Source organism: Xiphophorus hellerii, chromosome 11 (genome assembly GCF_003331165.1).
Source record: "Xiphophorus hellerii strain 12219 chromosome 11, Xiphophorus_hellerii-4.1, whole genome shotgun sequence".
Taxonomy (NCBI): Eukaryota; Metazoa; Chordata; class Actinopteri; order Cyprinodontiformes; family Poeciliidae; genus Xiphophorus; species Xiphophorus hellerii.
In genome coordinates this window covers 466,780-487,619 of record NC_045682.1, presented here as the reverse complement: position 1 = coordinate 487,619, position 20,840 = coordinate 466,780, and the positions used below count along the sequence as shown (strand labels likewise).

At 39.1% G+C, this 20,840-nt stretch overlaps 1 protein-coding gene across 5 annotated transcripts in view; it reads left to right on the top strand.

Moving 5' to 3' along the window:
* The window catches only part of sytl2a (synaptotagmin-like 2a), a 34,916-nt gene extending 18,541 nt beyond the window's left edge, over positions 1 to 16,375 (top strand). For 2 of the 5 annotated variants that reach the window (XM_032575780.1, XM_032575777.1), the window contains 10 exons: positions 130 to 197; positions 413 to 511; positions 1,296 to 1,453; positions 1,581 to 1,683; positions 2,584 to 2,745; positions 2,818 to 2,914; positions 3,004 to 3,109; positions 3,387 to 3,592; positions 13,173 to 15,926; positions 16,019 to 16,375. In XM_032575780.1, the coding sequence (XP_032431671.1) occupies positions 130 to 197; positions 413 to 511; positions 1,296 to 1,453; positions 1,581 to 1,683; positions 2,584 to 2,745; positions 2,818 to 2,914; positions 3,004 to 3,109; positions 3,387 to 3,592; positions 13,173 to 13,321 (1,148 nt within the window). In that variant the 3' untranslated portion in view covers positions 13,322 to 15,926; positions 16,019 to 16,375. Of the gene's footprint in view, positions 1 to 129; positions 198 to 247; positions 512 to 1,295; positions 1,454 to 1,580; positions 1,684 to 2,583; positions 2,746 to 2,817; positions 2,915 to 3,003; positions 3,110 to 3,386; positions 3,593 to 13,172 lie in introns of those variants that run through there. The other 3 variants (XM_032575778.1, XM_032575779.1, XM_032575782.1) reach the window with 3 other exon arrangements.
* Positions 16,376 to 20,840: the final 4,465 nt, after the last annotated feature.

Here is a 20,840-nt window from a genome sequence, read left to right as displayed (position 1 = left end):
AGGTGTTTCCATGACCTGGTCTAAAGTGTAATTTTAACCTGTAGAATACTTTATGTACTGATGAGATATTTGTTATTCGCTGAGATTAAAAGTCACCCATGTCTTCTGTTCACTTCCCTCCATCATTAGTTCAGGTTCTTTCCGACTCCACTACCATGAAAAGCCGTTTTTCTGTGTTCAGTCTTCAGCAACAAAAGGTAAATAACTTAGAAATGACTTCTGTTTGATGATCTCTGCACAGAGGTATACTGTTCTTTGTTTTACATCTGTATTAGAGTTGCATTTGCTAGCCCAGAGAAGTTTGGTCTAAATGTTACATATCTTCATACTAAGCGTCCTGACATTTTGTCTCTACCCTTGTGTTGTATTTATTATTTTCCATTTGTTTCTTTCTACTTGTTGACACTATCAGACAGATTATGACAGCCCATCAAGAAGCACCTTGGTTAACAGGATAAATGCCAGCAGTTCCAATTCCAGTCTGTCCTCAGCAATGGCCTCCATGTCATCTGTATGTCTATGGCTTACTGAATTGTCAACATATTATGGGTGTTGAGGATGGAATGGGATTTTCAAAATGTTGAATCTAATTGTTAATTATTGACAGGAACAAACACATGGAAAGAAACATCTGTCAAGTGAATTCATTAGAATTTTGTATTTCTAGGAAGCCAGTTAACTGTTTGAAACTGTCTTTGTAATGTATTATGAGAAATTAAATTTATTCAAAGCTGCAAGCTTTCAAAGTTGGCAGAACACCAAAACTATTAGCACTGTCACCTGAGTTAAAGTAGTCGTAGACTCACTGCATAGCCAGTAGGAGGAACTGAATATGATGGTTGGAAATAGCATTCAGGTTCATTCAGTTAATAACTGGTATCTACTGTAGTAGTCTTTCATCGAATGAAAGTCATGTAAGTGTTTTTTTTTCATGTCAATGGCACTTTAAACCATACATATTTTGTAAGTGTATCGCTTTACCTAGCCTTGTCCTGTCCACTTTTAACAATGTCTGAAAATGTCTTGCGTACATTTGACATATCGTCATCTTCCTAATATAATGGCCTGTCTTTTTTCTTTTTTTTGCCAAAAGTGATTTTTTTTGCCTAAAGCATCTTTCAGAAAGAAAGAGGTAATGATTAATTTAAAAAAAAAATTTCTTTCAAAGTCACTTTTGTCAAAAAATGATTTAGACCGTTATTGTAGGGAGGTGACAATATTTGCCTTTTGCAATTGAATGCAGAACCATAAATAAATTTAAATTCTTTTTTTATGACATTTCATGAATGATCAAGATGAGCAGCAGCATAAGCACCATTTACCCTTTGGACCAGGAAGTCCAAGGAAGCATTCAGTTTGCTGTGAACTACATCCAAAAGATTGAAGAATTTCAGGTCTTTGTGGTAAAGTGCAGTGGATTGGCTGTTACTGAAACCAAAAAGAATTATGACTTGTAAGTTTTCTCAGTGAAGTTCCATTTTAATGTGACAGAATAAAATATGTGACAAAAATCAAAGGGCCTATTCCAGCCATATTTTTTAGATAATGCTAACCCTTTATTTCTGTCCAAATATTTCCAGGTACGTGAAGTGCTACCTTGTTCCTGATAATACACGATTGGGCAAGAGAAAAACCACTGTTAAAAAGAAGACATTTCATCCAACATACAATGAAGTTCTCAAGGTGAGACCCTTCCACGTTTTATTCTTACCTTTTAAATGCTCGAAACACCATTTGATGTGTACTGTCATCAAAGGCGGATGACAGCACACGGTTTTCACACTTTTATTGAATTCTTGCCCCAGGCTTGTACAGTGCATCTAGAAAGTATTCACAGGGCTTAACTTTTTATATACACCGTTATATAACAGTCGTATACCAAACTGTATTAAATTAATGTATTTCTTCAAACTTTTACACAAAAATATCCCATTACGACAATGTGGAAAAAAGTTTGAGTTTTTTGCAAAAAATTTTACTATTTCTAGCCTTTGCCCTGAAGCTCAAAACAAAGCTGTTTCCACTTATCATCCTTGAGATGTTTGTAGAACTAAGCTGGAGTCCACCTGTGGTAAATTCAGTTGACTTGATGGACTTGATTTGGAAAGGCACACATGTCTATAAAAGGTCCCACAGTTGATGGTGATTGTCAAATCAGAAATACCAAGCATGAAATAAAAATCTACCTTACCTTACAGAAGGATATAGAAAAAGTTCTGCTGCTTTGAAGGTTTCAGTGAGTACGGAGGCCTTCATTATTCATAAATGGAACAGGTTTGGAGCCTGTAGGTGTGGTGTGGCAGCATGATGATTATTTTCTCGTTTAGTAAGGAAGCTGGATTACTTGGTTGACAAAACCTAATACTTGTGTTTTAGTCTTTGGTAGATGCAGCTTTTGAAATTGAATGGTTTCTTGTGTTTATACAAATTACCAAATGTGCTGGACTGCTGTGATAGGCAAAACAAATACCTGACAGCATTACAGATATCACTGAGTACTCATAATTACCAGCTATTATGTAACAATAGATGAATTGCTCAACTTTTTCCTCCACACTTGACTTTGTTGTTGTTTTTTCATAGTTTAAAATCAGTCTCGAAGAGTTGAAAAAACAGAACTTGAACGTCTCAGTGTGGCACAATGACCTTTTTGGGCGGAACAGCTTCCTGGGTGATATAGACTTGGATTTGTCTGAATGGGACTTTGACAACATGGAGATAAATGAATATGCATTAAAAGCCAAGGTAACTGCTACTGTCTTCATAGGTGAATTGCAGCAGTGATTACACCTAACTGACCTCAACTGCATCCTTCAGGTCCCAGCAGAAATATTTAGACAGATTCCATCAAACCTAAAAGAAAATGGTGGAAAGATGAGAGTGGCCCTGAAATTTGTGCCACAGACAATCAAGGGTGAGCAGTTATAAACTAGCAGATATTTTCTTGTATTAATTTTCTGACTTAAAATTAAGTGAAAAAATTAGCTTTTGTTCCATCTATAGGTAAGGGAAATAAAAGAGCAAAGGCTGGGGAGCTGCTGATTTGGGTGAAAGACTGCAAGGATCTTCTTCCAGTCAGAGGAGTAATTATCAACCCCTTCTTAAAGTGGTACGACATACATTTCTAAACTGTTTTGCTACCTATTGAGGACTTATGGTTTTTAATATCTGAATTAACATTACATGACGATGATAGCAGACTGTAGTCATTCCTGTTGACATACAATAAATCTAACAAAAATTATGGTGAAAATTAGAAAGTCTTTTGTAGATGTTGCTATACTTGATGTAATCTAAAGTTTTTTTAAGTTATTTTTGATTCCATGTCAGTGATTTCCTGTTATTCACATTTAAAAATGACTCATACTACTTATGTGCTACTACAGCACTGTACTTCCAGACACAAGTCGGAAAAACCAACAGAAGACACGGGTGGTAAAAAGAACAGCCAATCCTTTGTTCAACCACACCATGATGTATGATGGTTTCCTATCGGAGGACCTTGGAGAGACCTGTGCAGAGATAACAGTATGGGATAATAATCGGCTGCAAAACCACTTCATAGGTGGTGTAAGGCTTGGACCGGGGACAGGTTGTATTTTAATCCACCGTTTCTATACTTACCATTTTAACTGATCCTGATCCTTATTGGGACATGACATATAAGCCATTGCTATATATGTATATATGTGTGTAGGAGTGTATGAGTATGTGTGTTTATATATGTATATATACATACAGTATATGATTCAGGTCTGGACTTTGACTTGGCCATTCTAACACCTGGATATGTTTATTTGTTAACCACTCCATTGTAGATTTTGCTTTATGTTTGGGATCCTTGTCTTGTTGGAAGATAAATCTTCCTCCCAGTCTCAGGTCTTTTGCAGACTCCAACAGATTTTCTTCCAGAATGGTTCTGTATTCGGCTCCATTGATCTTCCCATCAATTTTAACCATCTTCCCTGTCCCTGCTGAAGAAAAGCAGGCCCAAACCATGATGCTGCCACCACCATGTATGACAGTGGGGATGGTGTGTTCAGGGTGATGAGCTGTGTTGCTTTTACACCAAACGTATCGTTTTGCATGGTTGCCAAAAAGTTGGATTTTGGTTTCATCTGACCAGAGCAACCTTTAAAGTTTGTGGCAAAGTTTTTATGGATATCTTTGAGAAATGGCTTTCTTCTTCCCACTCTTCCATAAAGGCCAGATTTGTGCAGTGTACCACTGATTGTTGTCCTATGGACAGACTCTCCCACCTCAGCTGTAGATCTCTGCAGTTCATCCAGAGTGATCATGGGCCTCTTGGCTGCATCTCTGATCTTTCTTCTCCTTGTTCCAGATGAAAGTTTAGAGGGACAGTCAGGTCTTGGTGGATTTGGTCTGATACTCCTTTTGTCGCAGCCTTCTGTTCCAAAAAAGCCAAAAATTCCAAAAAGGCTGTGGGTGGTAACAGGTGGTTTTGGATTTGTACGCACTTTCGCAGTAGAAATAAAATAATTACCAAAAAAGGTCTTGTAACTTAGTTGAAATGAAAAATAATCTCAATTTAATGTTTGAAGGTGTAAACAAGTGTAAATAAGTGTTCAAGTGGTCAAAAAATGTGTGTTCTTAATTACTCAAATTGGTGGGAGGGTCTAACAATTAACAACGTAAACTAAACAATTCCAAATATAAAAATTAATTACAAATTTTGATTCTAAATTAAATTAAATATATTCCAACTACCCAAAATACTCAGTAAATGAGTATCAGTGTAAATGTAGAGCCAGAGGTTCCAGAACTTAGCTCAGTTGGAGACAAACATTTGTTGTCGTCTCTACACAGCCTCCAGCAGGAGACATATCTTGTTGATCAGCTTCTCCAGCTCATTTGTTCTCGTCTTGACTCGAACACGTCGAACCAATCCATTTGCATCTGCCATGGTTTCTGTGATGCGTCCAATAGGCCAAGAATTTCTTGGTGCAGCCTCGTCAACAACAAGCACCACATTATCAGTGGCAAAGTTCCTGCGAGTCTTGTTCCATTTCCGTCGCTCTTGCAACATAGGGAGATATTCTTTCACCCACCGTTTCCAGAACAGGTCCACAATGTATTGGGCTTGCCTCCAACGTCTCCGCATGTACAGGTCCTCCTTTTTGAACAAACCTGGTGGCAGCACAGGCTTACCTTTTAACTGGAGCAAATGATTTGGAGTAAGAGCCTCTAAATCATTGGGATCTTCATTGGGATCTCAGTAGATGAGAGCTTTCCCATCTCCTCTGGGCTTCTTAATCTTGTCGTAGTTCTTGTTAATGATGTCAAACAGCACCGCGTATGTGTTGCGGATGTCCAAGACCACCAGGCGAAGCTCTCTGTACTGATACTGGTCCAGCTCGTGAACCAGCTGTCTGTAGCTGGTTGTAATCGGGCGATCATTTAATATAGCCTCCACTTCACATAAAACTGTGTGCAAGCCTTCATCATCTAGTACTTGCTGGTTTGTGATGGAGCACAGTATTTTCTTTCTTTCCTGCACCAGGCGCTCCCATACACCACCATGATGGGCTCCATAAGGAGGGTTAAAAGTCCACTTTATGCCATCTTGTGCTAAGCATTTTTGGATTTTGCTTTAGCTCTAACATGGCTTGCTTCAACTCACGATTTGAGCTGACAAAGTTGGTTCCGTTGTCCGACCGAATTTCCTTGACTTGTCCTCTGCGGCAGATTAATCTCCCGATGGCGTTTATGCAGGAATCTGTGTCGAGAGAATGTGCCAGCTCAAGGTGAACTGCACGACAGGTTAGGCATGTGAAGAGAACTCCATATCTTTTTACAATAGTTCTCCCTCTCTTCACTTCTATTGGTCCAAAGTAATCAGCACCAACATAAGTAAATGGTGGAAGATCAGTTGAGATTCTGTCAACAGGAAGATCTGACATTTTTTCCTCACCTGGCTTTTGTCGTTGCCTTTGACACACCATACAGTCTCTGATGATCTTTCTGGCTGCTGAATTAGCATGAGGGATCCAGTACTGTTGTCGAAGGGTAGAAAGCATGTGATTTCTTCCTCTGTGTCCAACCTTTTCATGGATATGTTGAAGAATGAGCTTTGAAACATGGCTTCCTTTAGGCAATATTGCAGGATGTTTTGTTTCTTCAGGTAATGCTGCTTTGCTCAGTCTGCCTCCCACTCTCAACACACCATCATTAACAACAGGATCAAGCTTGTACAGATGACTTGACTTCTTCACTGCACCAGAGCTCAGGGCGGCCATTTCATTGCCATAATGTTTTCTCTGCACAGCTCTCACTATGGCTTCTCTGCCTTGGACAGATCATCAGTAGTGAGCTGAACATCTGTTTTATTGTCCTGTTTATCACACATTTGATTTCCACAGTGTGCAGTTAGCAACTTCTTTGTTCATAGCATTTCTTTTAGTTTCAGGAGCCATGCTACACATCTTTTTAGCTTTGTCCAACTGGAAAAGTACATTAGCAGCTTGGTGGTGAGACACACTTCTTCCAGCACAGCTGCACATGTCAGGACTTGATCTTTAACCTCTGGATCAGTTTCCAAATGGACAGGTAATTCTTTAATCACTGCTGGCCATTGGATCTCAGGTTTTGTGAGGAATTCTGGCCCACTGATCCAGGTGGAAGACTTTAAAAAAGAGCCAACCTTCATGCCTCGAGAGGCTGCATCAGCTGGATTCAACTTTGAGCTGATGTATCTCCACTGAGTAATCTTTGTCAGATCACGAATGATGGACACTCTATTAGCTACATAAGTTTTGAACCGTGTCGTTGTGTTTGCAATGTACTGCAGGACGGTTGTGCTGTCAGACCAGAAGACTGATTCACTCAGATTGAGTCCAAGTTGAACTAACAGCATTTTGTCCAGACGCACAGCTAAAACTGCAGCAGCAAGTTCAAGTCGTGGTATAGTGATTTGTTTTAATGGTACTACCCTTGCTTTACCAATAACAAAGAAAACACACACTTCCTGTTTGCTATTAGCTAGCCTAAGATAAGACACAGCACCAATCCCAGTTTCACTGGCATCCCAAAAGTGATGCAGTTGTGCACTTCTTATTTCCCCAAATCCTTTGGGTGTGATGCATCTTCTGACACTAAAGTTGTCAAGAAGAACTAAATCTTTGATCCATTTTTTCCAAACTTGTGCCATTTCTGGTGGAATTGTCTCATCCCAGCCAAACTTCAGTTTACATAAATGTTGAAGAATCTGTTTAGCAGGGAGAACAACTGGAGCTAAGAAACCCAAAGGGTCATAAATAGAGCTGACAATGGACAAGATACCGCGTCTTGTTAGTGGTTTGTGCTTGTTTACAATGCTAAAGGTGAAAACATCCTGGTCAACATCTCATTGCACCCTCAGGGCTCTTTCAGTGGGAAGCTGGTCCCGGCTAAGATCTAGCATCCTTACACCTGTTGCTCTGTTTTCCTCAGGGATCTGCGAGAGGACAGAGCGCTCACTACACACCCATTTATTGAGCCTAAATGCCCCCTTGGCACACACCTCAGTGAGCTGTTGATAAAGAGAAATGGCCTGCTCAACTGTCTGTACAGACCTAAGACAGTCATCTACATAGAAGCTGTGTCTGATTGTATTAATAACCTCTTCTGGGTACAGATGTTGGTTGTCATCAGCAGTCTTTAAAAGTGCATATGTGGCACAACTAGGGGAAGAGACTGCACCAAAAATATGGACCAACATTCTATGCTCAACAAGCTCTTTTGTGATGTCACCGTGGGGCCACCAGAGAAAACGTAAGTAATTTACATGTTCCTGAGCAACTCTGACTTGGTGGAACATCCCTTTAATGTCTGTCATAAGGGCTATTGGACCTTGCCGAAAACGAATGAGCACACCTAATAAGGTGCTAGTCAAATCTGGTCCCTGTAACAGCTCTTTGTTCAGTGATGTTCCAGCAAACATTCCAGTACAATCATAAACAACCCGCAGTGTTTTCTTACGGGGGTGGTAGACCCCATGATGAGGTACATACCACACCTTTCCTTCCTCATGTTCCATTTGATCTTGTGGTACGATTTCTGAATGCCCTTCCACACCAACGTTATGCATAACTTCTTTGTACTCTTCAAAGAATAACTTATCCTTCTGAAATCGTTTTAACAGACTTTGCGCCCTCTGCTGGGCTACCTGTTTGTTGTTGGGCATTTTTACTTCAGGATTACGAAAGGGTAACTTCAGGTAATAATGACCATCTTTAAGCACCGCTGACTCTGACATGATATCCATGAACTGTTTGTCTTCTACAGACATTTCAGTTCACTCATTGCACTTGTGCGCCATAAAATCCTGATTATACTGACTGACCAGCATTTCTTCCAAACTGCTTATAGAGATATGGTTCACCTGAATAGAACCAGCAACATGTCCATTTTCTTCACTACCCTGATTGAGTGGACCATTAACAACCCAACCAAGGCATGTTAGCACAGCATAAGGCCCACTACCTTCACTGTTAACTATTTTCCAAGGTTCCAATGCTTTGGGAGAATTTACACCAATGAGCAGCCCAATGCCAGCATCTATTGGTGTTAACTCAACAACTTTTAGATAAGACCATTTTCTTAAGTCTTCTTCTTTAGGGATGTTTTCTTTAGTGACAGGAATGGACTGTTGAGTATAAACATCAGGCAACTTCAAGTACTCATTTTCTTTTAAAGCAGCTACTTCCAAACCAGATAATCTATAGCTACTGTACTTGCAGGTTTTTCCTGACCCATGGTTTTTAGCATGATTTCCACTTTCTTTCCAGGTGCATTTAATTGCATCATCAAAGCCTCTGTACAAAATGTTGCAGAGCTGCCTGGATCTAGAAAGGCATAAGTCTCCACAATCTTTGTCCCCTTTTCCAACTTTACTTTTACTGGGACGACTGACAGAACACACTCATTAGACCCGACCCCAGTGTAGCTACCAACATTCAAAGATACAAGAGCATTTGAAATTGGTGACTCTTTATCCTCAGCCTTAACTGCTTGGTACTGCTGCTCTGTTGGTTCAATATGCAGAACAGTAGGGTGACTTTTATTATAGGTGAGGCATGTTAGACGTGGACAGTTCTTACTCATATGTCCCTTCTGTAAGCAACCAAAGCATAAACCTTTACTTTTAAGGAATGTCACCTTTTCTTTGTTGGCTTTCTGCTTGAATGAGTCGCATTTTTCCATGCAATGATTTCCATCACAAAATAAGCACCGAGCTTGAACCAGCTTTGTAACCTCATGGTTAAACTGGACCTGTTTGTCATTGTTCTGTTTAGAAACCACAGCAACAGAAGTGGCAAAACTGCTGCTTTTAGTTTTAAAAGGAACCTTTGATGGTTTTAAAGCCATTTTTTCTTTTGCAGTTTGACCTTCTCCATAAACAGGATCTAATGCAGCTTTTGTTTGTTTTTCCAGAAAATCAAGAAGATCTTTAAACCTTGCTCTACGATCATACTTTTCTGCTATGTCAACCACAATTAGTCGCCATTTGTCACAAAGTCTAAAAGGCAACTTTGAAACAAGAATTCTCATATTGTTTGAGTTTTCAAGCTCTTCAATAAACCCAGCTTCATCCATTGTGTTGAAACAACTTCTTAAAAAGAATGTATAAGCTCTTAAAGCTGCAGCATCATCAGACTTTAAAACTGACCAATTCAGAGCTTTGTCTATAAATGCAGATGTTATTTTTGCTCTGTTACCAAAGTTCCACTCAAGCTGTCTTTTTGCTTCCAGATAAGCAGTTTGTGGACTCGTGCATACAACTTCTCACTAAAGCTCTAGGCTGACCTGTGGTAAACTGCTCTAAGTAATAAAGCTTGTCCTGCATGTTATCTGTCTTAGTTTCTAGTCCTTGCTCAAATGCCTTAAGAAAGGACCTAAAATGCAAAGGATCTCCACTAAAAACAGGGATTTCTACAGATGGCAGGAGTGACAGTCTTTGTTGTTTTACAAGCATCTCAGTGATTTCATTCTGCTTCATCATAATCTCTGTTAATGCACTACTATGAACATCAACCTGAGAAGATATTTGTCTTGGGCTTTCCCCTTCTGGTTTCACTTTTAATGTTTCATTAATAGGTGTATCTTGGGGCATTGGCAAAGGTACAAGAGTAGACAATCGTTTCTGTGTTCTTGGAGCCTTTTGAGCTGTAGCAGCGGGTATGAACTCAGTAGATGTCGCAGAAACTGATGCATCCTGATTTATGACACCAGAGCTGGAAACATGACTTTTCTGATCTTGCGTAGAGTTGTAGATTTTCATCTTTGCATCCACCTTCACCAGCTTGGTTCTCAAAACCAATGCTTCTTTTCTTGTTTTTAACTGAAGTTCTTCCAGCTCAAGCGCATTTTTTTCTTGCAGCGTACCTCCGCTTTCAGAGCGGCTCTTTCCTCCTCGGCTTCCATCAGCGCCATTGAAGCCGCACGGGAACTTTTACTCCGCGAACTAGAAGCTTTACTCACTATACTGGGCGCCGTGTTGACTGGTTTAGCTGCGGACCCAGATAGCCTTTCAGAGTCTTTGCCGACCGTTTGTTGCGCAGTCTGTGAGACGCTGTCATCCGGCTCAACGTTACGGTCATGAGATGCCGCCTTTGATTCAACGTCCAATGCTGAACATACTTCGCTCCTCTGTGCATCTGGATCACCATCCATCCAATTTTCGATGTCATCCAAGAACTCTTTAAAATTGATAGCTTTGGTTCGTACCAATCGCCGTGATCAGTTTCTTTTTCTTCATCGCTAAGCAGTCTTTGAACTGAAGATTGCAAGTCCATAAACTCCGCTAAATAATTATTAAACGTTTTCATATGCTCCTCTATGGAGGATTTTGATTCTCCAGCATCAATTAAAGCATGAATGTCATTTCTTTTTCTTGTCAGCACGCTGAGTTTGGCTCTGCGCCTTTTAATTAAATTAAAGAGTTCTTTTTCCTTTTGAAATCCTTCATCTTGTTCATCCATTTTCAACAAAATTTCGTTTCTCCAAATCCAAAAGAAAATTGTCCAAAACAAACTTTTCACTTTGCAGTTCAGTCTCTGCTCTTTCCAGCAAAGCACCGCATTTACTCACGAACTTTGTGCGTCTTCTCCAAGTCCATTACGTGAAGTTTCAGTCCTCCAAGTTCGATCATCCAAACGTTCCAAGCCAGTCCAAAAAAAAAAAAAAAAGATTTTTTGACTTAAATGTCGCAGCCTTCTGTTCCAAAAAAGCCAAAAATTCCAAAAAGGCTGTGGGTGGTAACAGGTGGTTTTGGATTTGTACGCACTTTCGCAGTAGAAATAAAATAATTACCAAAAAAGGTCTTGTAACTTAGTTGAAATGAAAAATAATCTCAATTTAATATTTGAAGGTGTAAACAAGTGTAAATAAGTGTAAATAAGTGTTCAAGTGGTCAAAAAATCATTCTACCAAACCTCCCGTCCACACCAGACATCCACCAAACAATCCACCCAGCACCAAGCACCCGGTGTGTTCTTAATTACTCAAATTGGTGGGAGGGTCTAACAATTAACAACGCAAACTAAACAATTCCAAATATAAAAATTAATTACAAATTTTGATAAATTAACTTAAATATATTCCAACTACCCAAAAAACAAAACAAAATTGGTAGAAATTATAAACTACAAAACTTTTACATAAATGGCCACAATACCTTTCATTTCAATCTGATCGCTTGCTCAGTGCTCCTTGAGATGTTTAAAGCTTGGGAAACCTTTTTGTATCCAAATCCAGCTTTAAACTTCTCCACAACAGCATCTCGGACCTGCCTGGTGTTCCTTGGTCTTCATGATGCTCTCTGCACTTTAAACACAACCTGAGATGATCACAGAGTAGCTGCATTTATACGGGGACATGATTACACACAGGTGGATTCTATTTATTATAATCAGTCATTTAGGACAACATTGGCTCAGTCAGAGATCCAAACTGAACTTCTGGAAGGAGTTTGCTGCACTGAAGTAAAGGGGCCGAATAATATTACACGCCCCACTTTGCAGTTTTTTATTTGTTAAAGTTTAAAATTTTACATCTTTATGTTTGAAGCCTGAAAAGTGACAAAAAGTTGAAAAGTTCAAAGGCGCTGTATACTTTCGCAAGGCACTGTATATATCTATATATACAGTATATACAGTATGTGTGTGTGTGTATGTGTATGAGCATTGAATTGCTGCCGACTTGTTGCTTCTGAGGTCCTTGATATATTTAGTCTTCATCCAGACAGGTCTTCCACAATTGTGGCATCTTCCCCAGCTTCAGTTTATTGTTGAACATGTGTACTATAACACCAGATAATAGTTTGCACAGCTGATGACATCCAGATCTGCAACCTTAGCACCTTGATTTTTTTTTCTTTTTTTTTTTTTTACAGCTGCTTCTTAACTTGAAGCCCTGAAAGGGATAGGGAGTGATATTGGAGGGAGTATGTGAGTCTTCTGAAGCAAAGAGAATACTTTGCTTCAGAGTCTTCTGAATTGTCTGTGTACAAGGGGTTTATACACAGTCAGGAGATATACCAGATTGTGAGCTGAGCCCCCCCAGAGGAGGTCTCCTTGGTGTCGGTATATAATAAGTCCAGCATTTTATTGTCTGGTGTGGCAGGTCAAATACTGAGTGAATGTGGGAAGAATGGAGAACAGGAAGACAGGCACAGGAAGGGCCTGCCTTCCTCAGAGGAAGGGCCAGGAGATGCTGTGTTTAGAGTCTGCTGGTGACGGTTTGAATGACATCACAAGCTGTACCATTAGAGAGGCGAGGAAATGCAAATTTTATCACTAGCATTTGTGTAAACACTCGGTATACAGCATTACTTGATGCTGCAGAGTTTTCTTTGGTAGTTACGTTCCTAGAGTTGCCCCATCTATCATTCACAAGCACAGCCTGGCTTACCCATCTCCTTTGTTCTAAGCCATGGTCACTCACATGGTCATAAAAAAATACAAAAAAAAAAAAAAAACCTGTCCATAAAAAGTCAGCTCTATTGTAAGTCCAAACGGAGTGGAAAATGGAAAGCAGCTGTCTAAAAATATTTTTTAAAGACAGAAGGCTCGTCACTGAGCACAAACTAAGCAGGTTACCAGCTCAAATGGTGATATTATGAGAGAAAGTAAAGTGTCTATCTCATCTAATCACTTCTGTTTTTGTCTGTTCAGGAAAGAGTTATGGAATGGAAGTTGCTTGGATGGATTCAACAACAACTGAAGCAAATTTATGGCGCAGTATGCTACAGTCAAATGGAGAATGGGTGGAAGATATTTTGCCTCTGAGAATGTTGGTGATGGCAAAGAGCATGTCAGCCTGAGACAATATAATGTGGGGGAGCAGTAGCATAACACAATTATGTATAAGTTATGTGTATATATGTTACCTTAGCGTCAGAAATGTGGAATAGATGCCACATGATATCTAACTGGTGAATGATAGTTCATAAGATAAAAGCGTCCAAAAAACACACAACAAAATTATGACCATTATGATACAAACACGATTTGAATATACTGATTAAATGTGCCATTTTTACTTTTGATTATCTGTAATGCAATTAAATTATTTCTTATCTTTTCATTCAAAACTTGATGCACTCCAGTGACACAGACTTCTTAATAAATTCATGATTATAATTTTCAGTCATTGTTTACATTCTGATTTACCATCTCTGGCAGAATTATGATGCATGTCTCACATCAATGATTAAAAACCAAATAAAATGTGACACGACTGTTCAAACAGCAAATGCTTGAAAACAACTGGATGTTTAAGTGGCACAGATTTGATTTGTGTTTTTGGGTTAAAAGATCGTAATTGGGCTGGAAAGGAAAAATTTAGTAACAATGTTTAAATAAATTTGAATGTACACTTTATGATGTTTTTATTAAAGGTTTGCACTCAGTTGTAGCTCAACAGGACATATGCTCTTCTGACCCTCCTCAAATAAATGAAGAACAGGGTGTTCAGCAGTTAGAAATGTGAGACATGGCTAAGGTGATAAGCCTAGTTTGTAGAAGTTCAGTTACTAGTATCTGTTTAGCCATCAGCAAAGAGGCCTTTTTGGATAAACGCCTAGAGTTGAGCTGTGAATGTGTATGCAACCCTGCTCGACTGAAACTTACAGATAAGTAACGTATAGATTTTTGCCTGACACTTGAGCCAGGGGGTGTGACTAAGTAATGTGTGATGTATCCTATGTAAATGAGGGGACGTTCAGCCCCAAGTCAGAACTCATCCGATTCTCACTGAGATGTGAGCTTTGTATGTTTTCTCCATTTGCAAATGTTAATTAAAGCGGTGTTTTTTCTCTCTTAAAGCTGAAGTTTGGTCTCGAATTTTGTGCAACTTAACAGGGCCATTCAGTAAAAAGCAGGATATAGGTCATATGTGGGGGAAAAAAAGCGGATTTGGGTAGCATTTCTCTATGATATCATTTTTTTTAAAGGTTTTATTGATTCTAGTGATTTTTATTTGAGAGTGGTCAGACAGGAAAGTGGGTAATGAGAGAGGGAAGACATGTGGCATAGGTCATCAGGCTGGGACTCAAGCCTGTGACGGCCGCGTCAGGGACTAAGGTCTACATGCTTTACCCCCGCGCCACCGCAGTACACCCCTACTCTCTTTACTATCTTAAAACAGTAAACTGTTGCCCATAAAGTTTGAATACAACATTGTCTGCCACTATTCATAAAATGATGTTGACAGTTTCTAGCGTTAAGTGTATATTTTCTCAGCTTGCTGATTAGTCTTTTAAAAGTCTATCAGAGTAAAAACCAAACCATGATTAATAGAGGATTATAAAAATCATTTCAGTTTATAGACAAAACTGTTTTATTGAGTAGCAAAATGTACGTGTCCCATCACATTAGCTGATTACGCAGTAGTACTCTGCTTTGTGATGCAACTTAACTCTCTAAGCAGAAGTTATTTTAAGAAGATTTTAACTCTGTAATCTGACCAACAATGAGGTCAGATTAGTCGATTATAAAGTGCACAGAAATAATAGGCAAGCCAGAATACTATTAACTAGTGCTCATGTACAGTAATATTTTGCAGTGTTGACTTGAGCAGTTGAAGCTTTCTTGCTTTAACATATGTTAGCAAATATAAATATGTAGTCTCTTTCTTGTGATAATAGCAGTAAAGTCATTTTCTGCTTGACATTGGCTCACACTGCTTGTGTTTATTCTTATCAATAACTGATTCAATTTTGGCTGTTTTGTTTCTCTACTTTTGTTCTCTATTTTGTAATTGTATGTGTGTCTTAAAGTCTGAATTGAATAGCATACACTTTATTTAACACAAATTGTAAACAACAGCTTTAGAATATTTTTGGAGATATGTTATATCCACCATTAAAGACTTAAGTAAAGATACACTTGTGATTATGTAGGGGATGTGAGGCCCCTTTATAGAAAAAAATTAAATAATCTTCTAGCTAAAAGGAACAAGTGAAGTTTTTTTTTTTTAGAACAGTCAGTCTTTTCTCTCGTTGGTTTTGCTACCATACAGGACAAAGTTTGTCTCACATAGTCTGTTTATATGAGCAGAAGCTGTGGCATTGGACATTACAGCATTATTCCCTCTAATGCTTTAAGTTGATACTTAGCTGCATCACCTGAAAAGATTAGCCTTGTTACTCAGGCAAGGAATTCTGAGCTAGTAAACGTATCCAGTACAAACTGCTGCTGAGTTTCAGCATACAGGTGTCTGTTTATGTCATGTTCCGGGGTCTTTTAGCTCCTTTGTGGAGTTTTGTTCCTGCACTCTTTTTCCTCCACCACTAGATGGCGCCTTTACCATCCGTCGGAGGGCGTGGATGACGTCATCCCACACCTGATGCGGGTTTGGCTCATCAGTGTGAGGTTCAAGAGGAGCTGACTGCCAGTCCTTCGGCGCCTGAGTGTTAGCCAGTCACGGTACCTCTGAGCCCCTAGAAGCTTGCTTCTGTTTTTGCCTTGTTGACCCACTCTTAGTGAAAGTTTTTCTTCGTTGCTTCTCCTGCCTCCAGGTGTTTTCCTCCTGGCTCCTCTTCATCCGCTGATCCTGAGCCTACCTGTCCGCCCTCCGACGTACTCCCGTTGCCTCCTGGATCCCCGCGGTCAGACAAGACGACCACCTGGAACCTCTGAGAACAAACCCCCGGACGCTGCAGTTACCCTCCCACTTCTCTAACCTGCCGATCACAAGTAAGATCTGCCCCTTCACTTTAACGTTGTCATTTCCTACAAACCTGAACTCATCACCTCCCTCTGCTTCTCTAGTGAACTGTTTGATTCCCTGAACCAGCCTCTCTCCCTGGACCCGACCCGAGCCAACTATTCCTGCCAGCAGTGTTTTTCAATAAATTTATCTTTATTTCACATTGCTCTCCTGTGTGGTGTTCTGCATGTGGGCTTGAAAAAACGCACCCATCATGACAGTTTATCCACAAATGAAGGCAGTTATCAAGGTTAAAATCTGCAACTCGCACCAGGATTGCTCCAGCAAACAGGTATTGGAGACATTTTTATTTAGAGGAAATTTATGTTTAAAATGTCCAGTCTGTCAAGCAGAAAACTTTTGAAGGGCTGGGAGGCTAGGAATTGAAAATGGTTGTATCTTTTAAGCAAACCTATCCTCATAATATTGAGAATGTCTTTGAAAGTTCAAATGTGTCTAATCTGTGATCTTTAACTTGAGCTTTGTGATATTTTGGGTATGTTAGGAGTCTGTGACAATGACTTCACTGTCCCAGTCAGATGCATTCTGACAGTTTTCAGAGAACTACAATATAGTCAGCATTTATATAAGTCATTGATTTAATTTAATGATTTAATAATTCATACTGTTGTCTGAGTTACCTAAAACAATGAAATGATGCCAGCATCTTTTTACTTGGAAAATTTTAATTACAATATTAGGCCATCTAAATCTTACTGCTAGATGCTTTTTTTGTGTTGTGCTTTCAGTATGAGTGAAGTTTGGCCATGGAAAATTATACTTGCTTCTGGATATTATTAATAAAACTAGTAATTTATATATATATATATAAATACTAAGTTGGGACACTGTTCTCAAAGAGAAAAACAAATATCTAAAGAGTTACGCTTCAGTTATCATACGTGCCTGATTAGGCCTTAATTTTAAAATAATAGATGAAGGCACACGTCCAGCACTGTTATCTGAACAGCAAGATGTTGTGTATGGAATAGACAACTTCTCTCAAATATACAAGAGTTTAACAAAATGAAGTTCACCATTAAAAACTTTTATTCAACCAACTCACTAAGGATGGATAAAATGATGAAACTAAAACTACCAGAAATAAAAACAGAAACGTGTTTTTTGCATCTAGAGCTCTGTGCACCTTAGCTTGAAGTAGTGAACACACTGTACATTATTGAAAAGATCCTTTATGGGTCGACATCCCCATGACACATTATAAAACACTTAAATCAATCATTCTAAACTCTTATACATGCTGTTGTGGAAAAAATACTATTTCCAAGCAATGTTCAGGTAAAATCACTCAATCAGGTTTATTCATATATTGTGCACAATGCAGAAAGCTTGTAGGACAATCAGTAATGAAGCAGGTCTGGGTGAAAAGCTCTGTCAGGCAGAGAAACACATGAGTTTTATACCAAAGATAAAGAATTAACAACAAGGGAGAGACAGCCTGGTTCTGATTCAGCTGTAGAAAACAACTTCCAACCTTCTACATGTAACCCAAATAGTTCTTTTGGTGAGAGTTCACAATCATTCATATAACATGACTAGCAGATGTGACCTTAATATAATTTTTCCATCACACTGCCCAGGTACCACACTTTCTGTGAACAGAGTTACAGTGGACAGACAAGATGAGTTTAGGGAAAGCGGCCTATGGCCAATGTCAGAAGTCATTAGCTGCTGATTGCCTAGCAGCTTACAGTGTTATTCCAGGGCACTAAGAAATGGTAAACAGGCTCACAGCAGGCTGAAATAATCAAATGTTGCGTCTTTAGCTACAAATAGTCTATAGTGCTTGATTGGGGACTTGTTTCCTTTTAGAGGCCAGTGGTGAAAACACCCAGCGTGCTTTCTTAACTGCCTGCAGGACAGAATGGTATTTTATTTGGTTCAAGTAGAATGTTGTTTTGCTTCAGTTTATCAGATTTAAATTGACAATAAAATAAAGCGATTTTAAAATATACATGTATATATTTTTTTAATTAGAAAAATAAAACATTTTTTGAGAGTTTGGTAAATTAAGTTGCAAGTTCACATTTAAACTTTTAAAAGCAAAGTATGCAGTTTCATGAACTACTGTAAAATGACAAACTTTTGTAATTCTACTACAGGACTACTGTAATTTTATTATGATAAAAATGTGATGAAATCACAGTAACCATGTTATATAATTACTGTGCTATTTTAAAGAAATTACAGTTAAACTAATCAAATTACAGTAAGATAGTAATAAAAATTACAGTAAAACTGCAATAAAATCACAGTAAAACGGTAATAGGATTACAGTAAGGCTACTGTAAAGTTACTGTAATTTTTCTACCATGAAAATTACAGTGTCTGGCTGGCAACTTTGCTGCCAGTAAGTTATTGTAAATTCTAGTGACTTCTTTTACAGTGTATTTGAGCCAAAGAGCTACTTCTGTTAGCCTGTGTCTAGAACCACCAGGTCTGAGGCTTTTTGTTAGCATGTTTTCTATCATTCTTATAGCTTGATAGGAAGCCTGATCCAAACTGGCCACCCACATTAATAAAGTGGTGAAATAATATTGACCACAAAACACTGTATTTATAAAAGATATCATCAAACTACCAAACAAACTAACATCAAACAATTATTTAGAGTTAACCCCTCTGAGCTTTTTTGATCTATAAATCAGTCTGCAGCCAAGTTTCTGTACAGGTTAAATAGATATTATTAAGGCTTAATTAGTAAAATGGCAGCAGATTTGCTTATTTCATAACTTCATAACCAGCAATCTTCTCTCCTCTGGTCTGTTTAACAGCTACAGTCTCAGATCAGCTCAGCCCTCCAGGACTGTCAGCAGCAGAAACAGAAACTTTATACCTGTTGGGGAAAATATAGATTACATTTGCTTTGCATTGTCCCCACATAATGGCTATGATATAGTAGGATCCAGTTAAATTCTTTATTAATATGGATTGTTGCTATGTTCTTGTACAGTGTTTTAACATCTTGTTCAATGTGCCCCTTTTTACCCAAAGGTCTCTGCACGGCACTGACTGGGATATCATGGCAAAGAAAACTCAGTAGCTTCTGGTAGGGGCCTCCAGACATTCAGGGGCCCCTAGAAATGGCTTAATCGTAACACAGATCATAGATATAAACCTTTAGCATTCATTTATAGAGAATGACAATGTTATTAAATTTTATTTAATGCATTTAGCTGAGAAAATGTTTTTAAAATTAGGGGCTGCACAGTGGTGCAGTTGGTAGCACTGTTGCCTTGCAGCAAGAAGCTCCTGGGTTCGATTCCCGGCCTGGGGTCTTTCTGCACGGAGTTTGCATGTTCTCCCTGTTCTCTCCCAAACATGACTGTCATGTTAATTGGTCTCTCCAAATTCTCCCTAGGTGTCCTGGCCTCGCTAAGCACTGTGACTTTCAGCAGTAACTCAGCTGTACAGGTAGCTAAACACTTTCCCATCCGTCCACCAAGAAGCACTCCATTTGGTTCTTTAGCAGGGTTGAATGAGAATCGTGTAAAACTGTAACACACAAAGGTACATAAAATGAATGCCAGCTAGGCTAACACATTGGGCTGACACAAGTAAAAATGTCCATCTTCACATAAACATGTCAACAGGTTACAAATTATGATTTATATGACAAGCAAATTAGAACAGTACTTACAGACGATGCTGTTTTCCCCTTTTCGCACTTAGATTAAAGAAAACGCAACAAAAAGGGCTTCTTTCAGAGCACATGGATCAACAGGCCTTCTTCCTTTCTGGTAAACAAGTTGTAGTAATAAAAGTGACCACAAGCTGGCGTCAGTGAACCAGCAATAGACAAAATTATAACATTTGCCACTAGGTGGCCTCAGCAGATGAACTTAACATTGAATAACATTAAATTAAACAGGTTTCACTACACTAGGTGTGAGTGCGTGTATGTGTGTGTGTGTATGGTTGTTTGTCTGTCTCTGTGTTGCCCTGCGCCAGACTGGCGACCTGTCCAGGGTGACCCCGCCTCTCGTCCAGAACATTAGCTGGAGAAGCACCAGCACCTCCCGACCCACTAGGGACAAGAATGTACAGAAAATGGATGGATGGATTTAATTAGGAAGTTACTTTGTGAAAGTTTAAAGAATCATCTTGATAGTTTGATTGTTGTGTTACCATGGCTACAATATGGTGTAATCTTTGTGTTTGAATTGGGTTTGTTCACAAATACATCACAGCAAATAACCAATAATCAGTGATTGATTTTAAACTCTGCCAATAAACCTGGTCTCCCTCTCACAGATTCACCTTATCGATATTTAAACATGTTAGTGATGCTGAGGTTCTTAGTAGGACGGGTTCCGGAGGGAGGGGGGTTCTGTCTAAGGCCCCATATTACCTTCGGCCGGCCCTGGAGGAACAGCCGCTGCAATGCGCATCTCTGGAATCTACCTGGAATCTACCTGGAATCTACCTGGAATCTACCTGGAGTCCCCCGGTGGCCCCTGTCAGTCCGCCGATGCTTTGGAGACATTTTGATTCATTTCATTGTGGCATGTTTGGCTTTTTGCTGCGGTTCTAATTATTGCTACAATATTTTCTCTGATGTTTATTTTGTGAACTCTAAATGCTCTGGGCCGAATCTTCCCTTAACACTT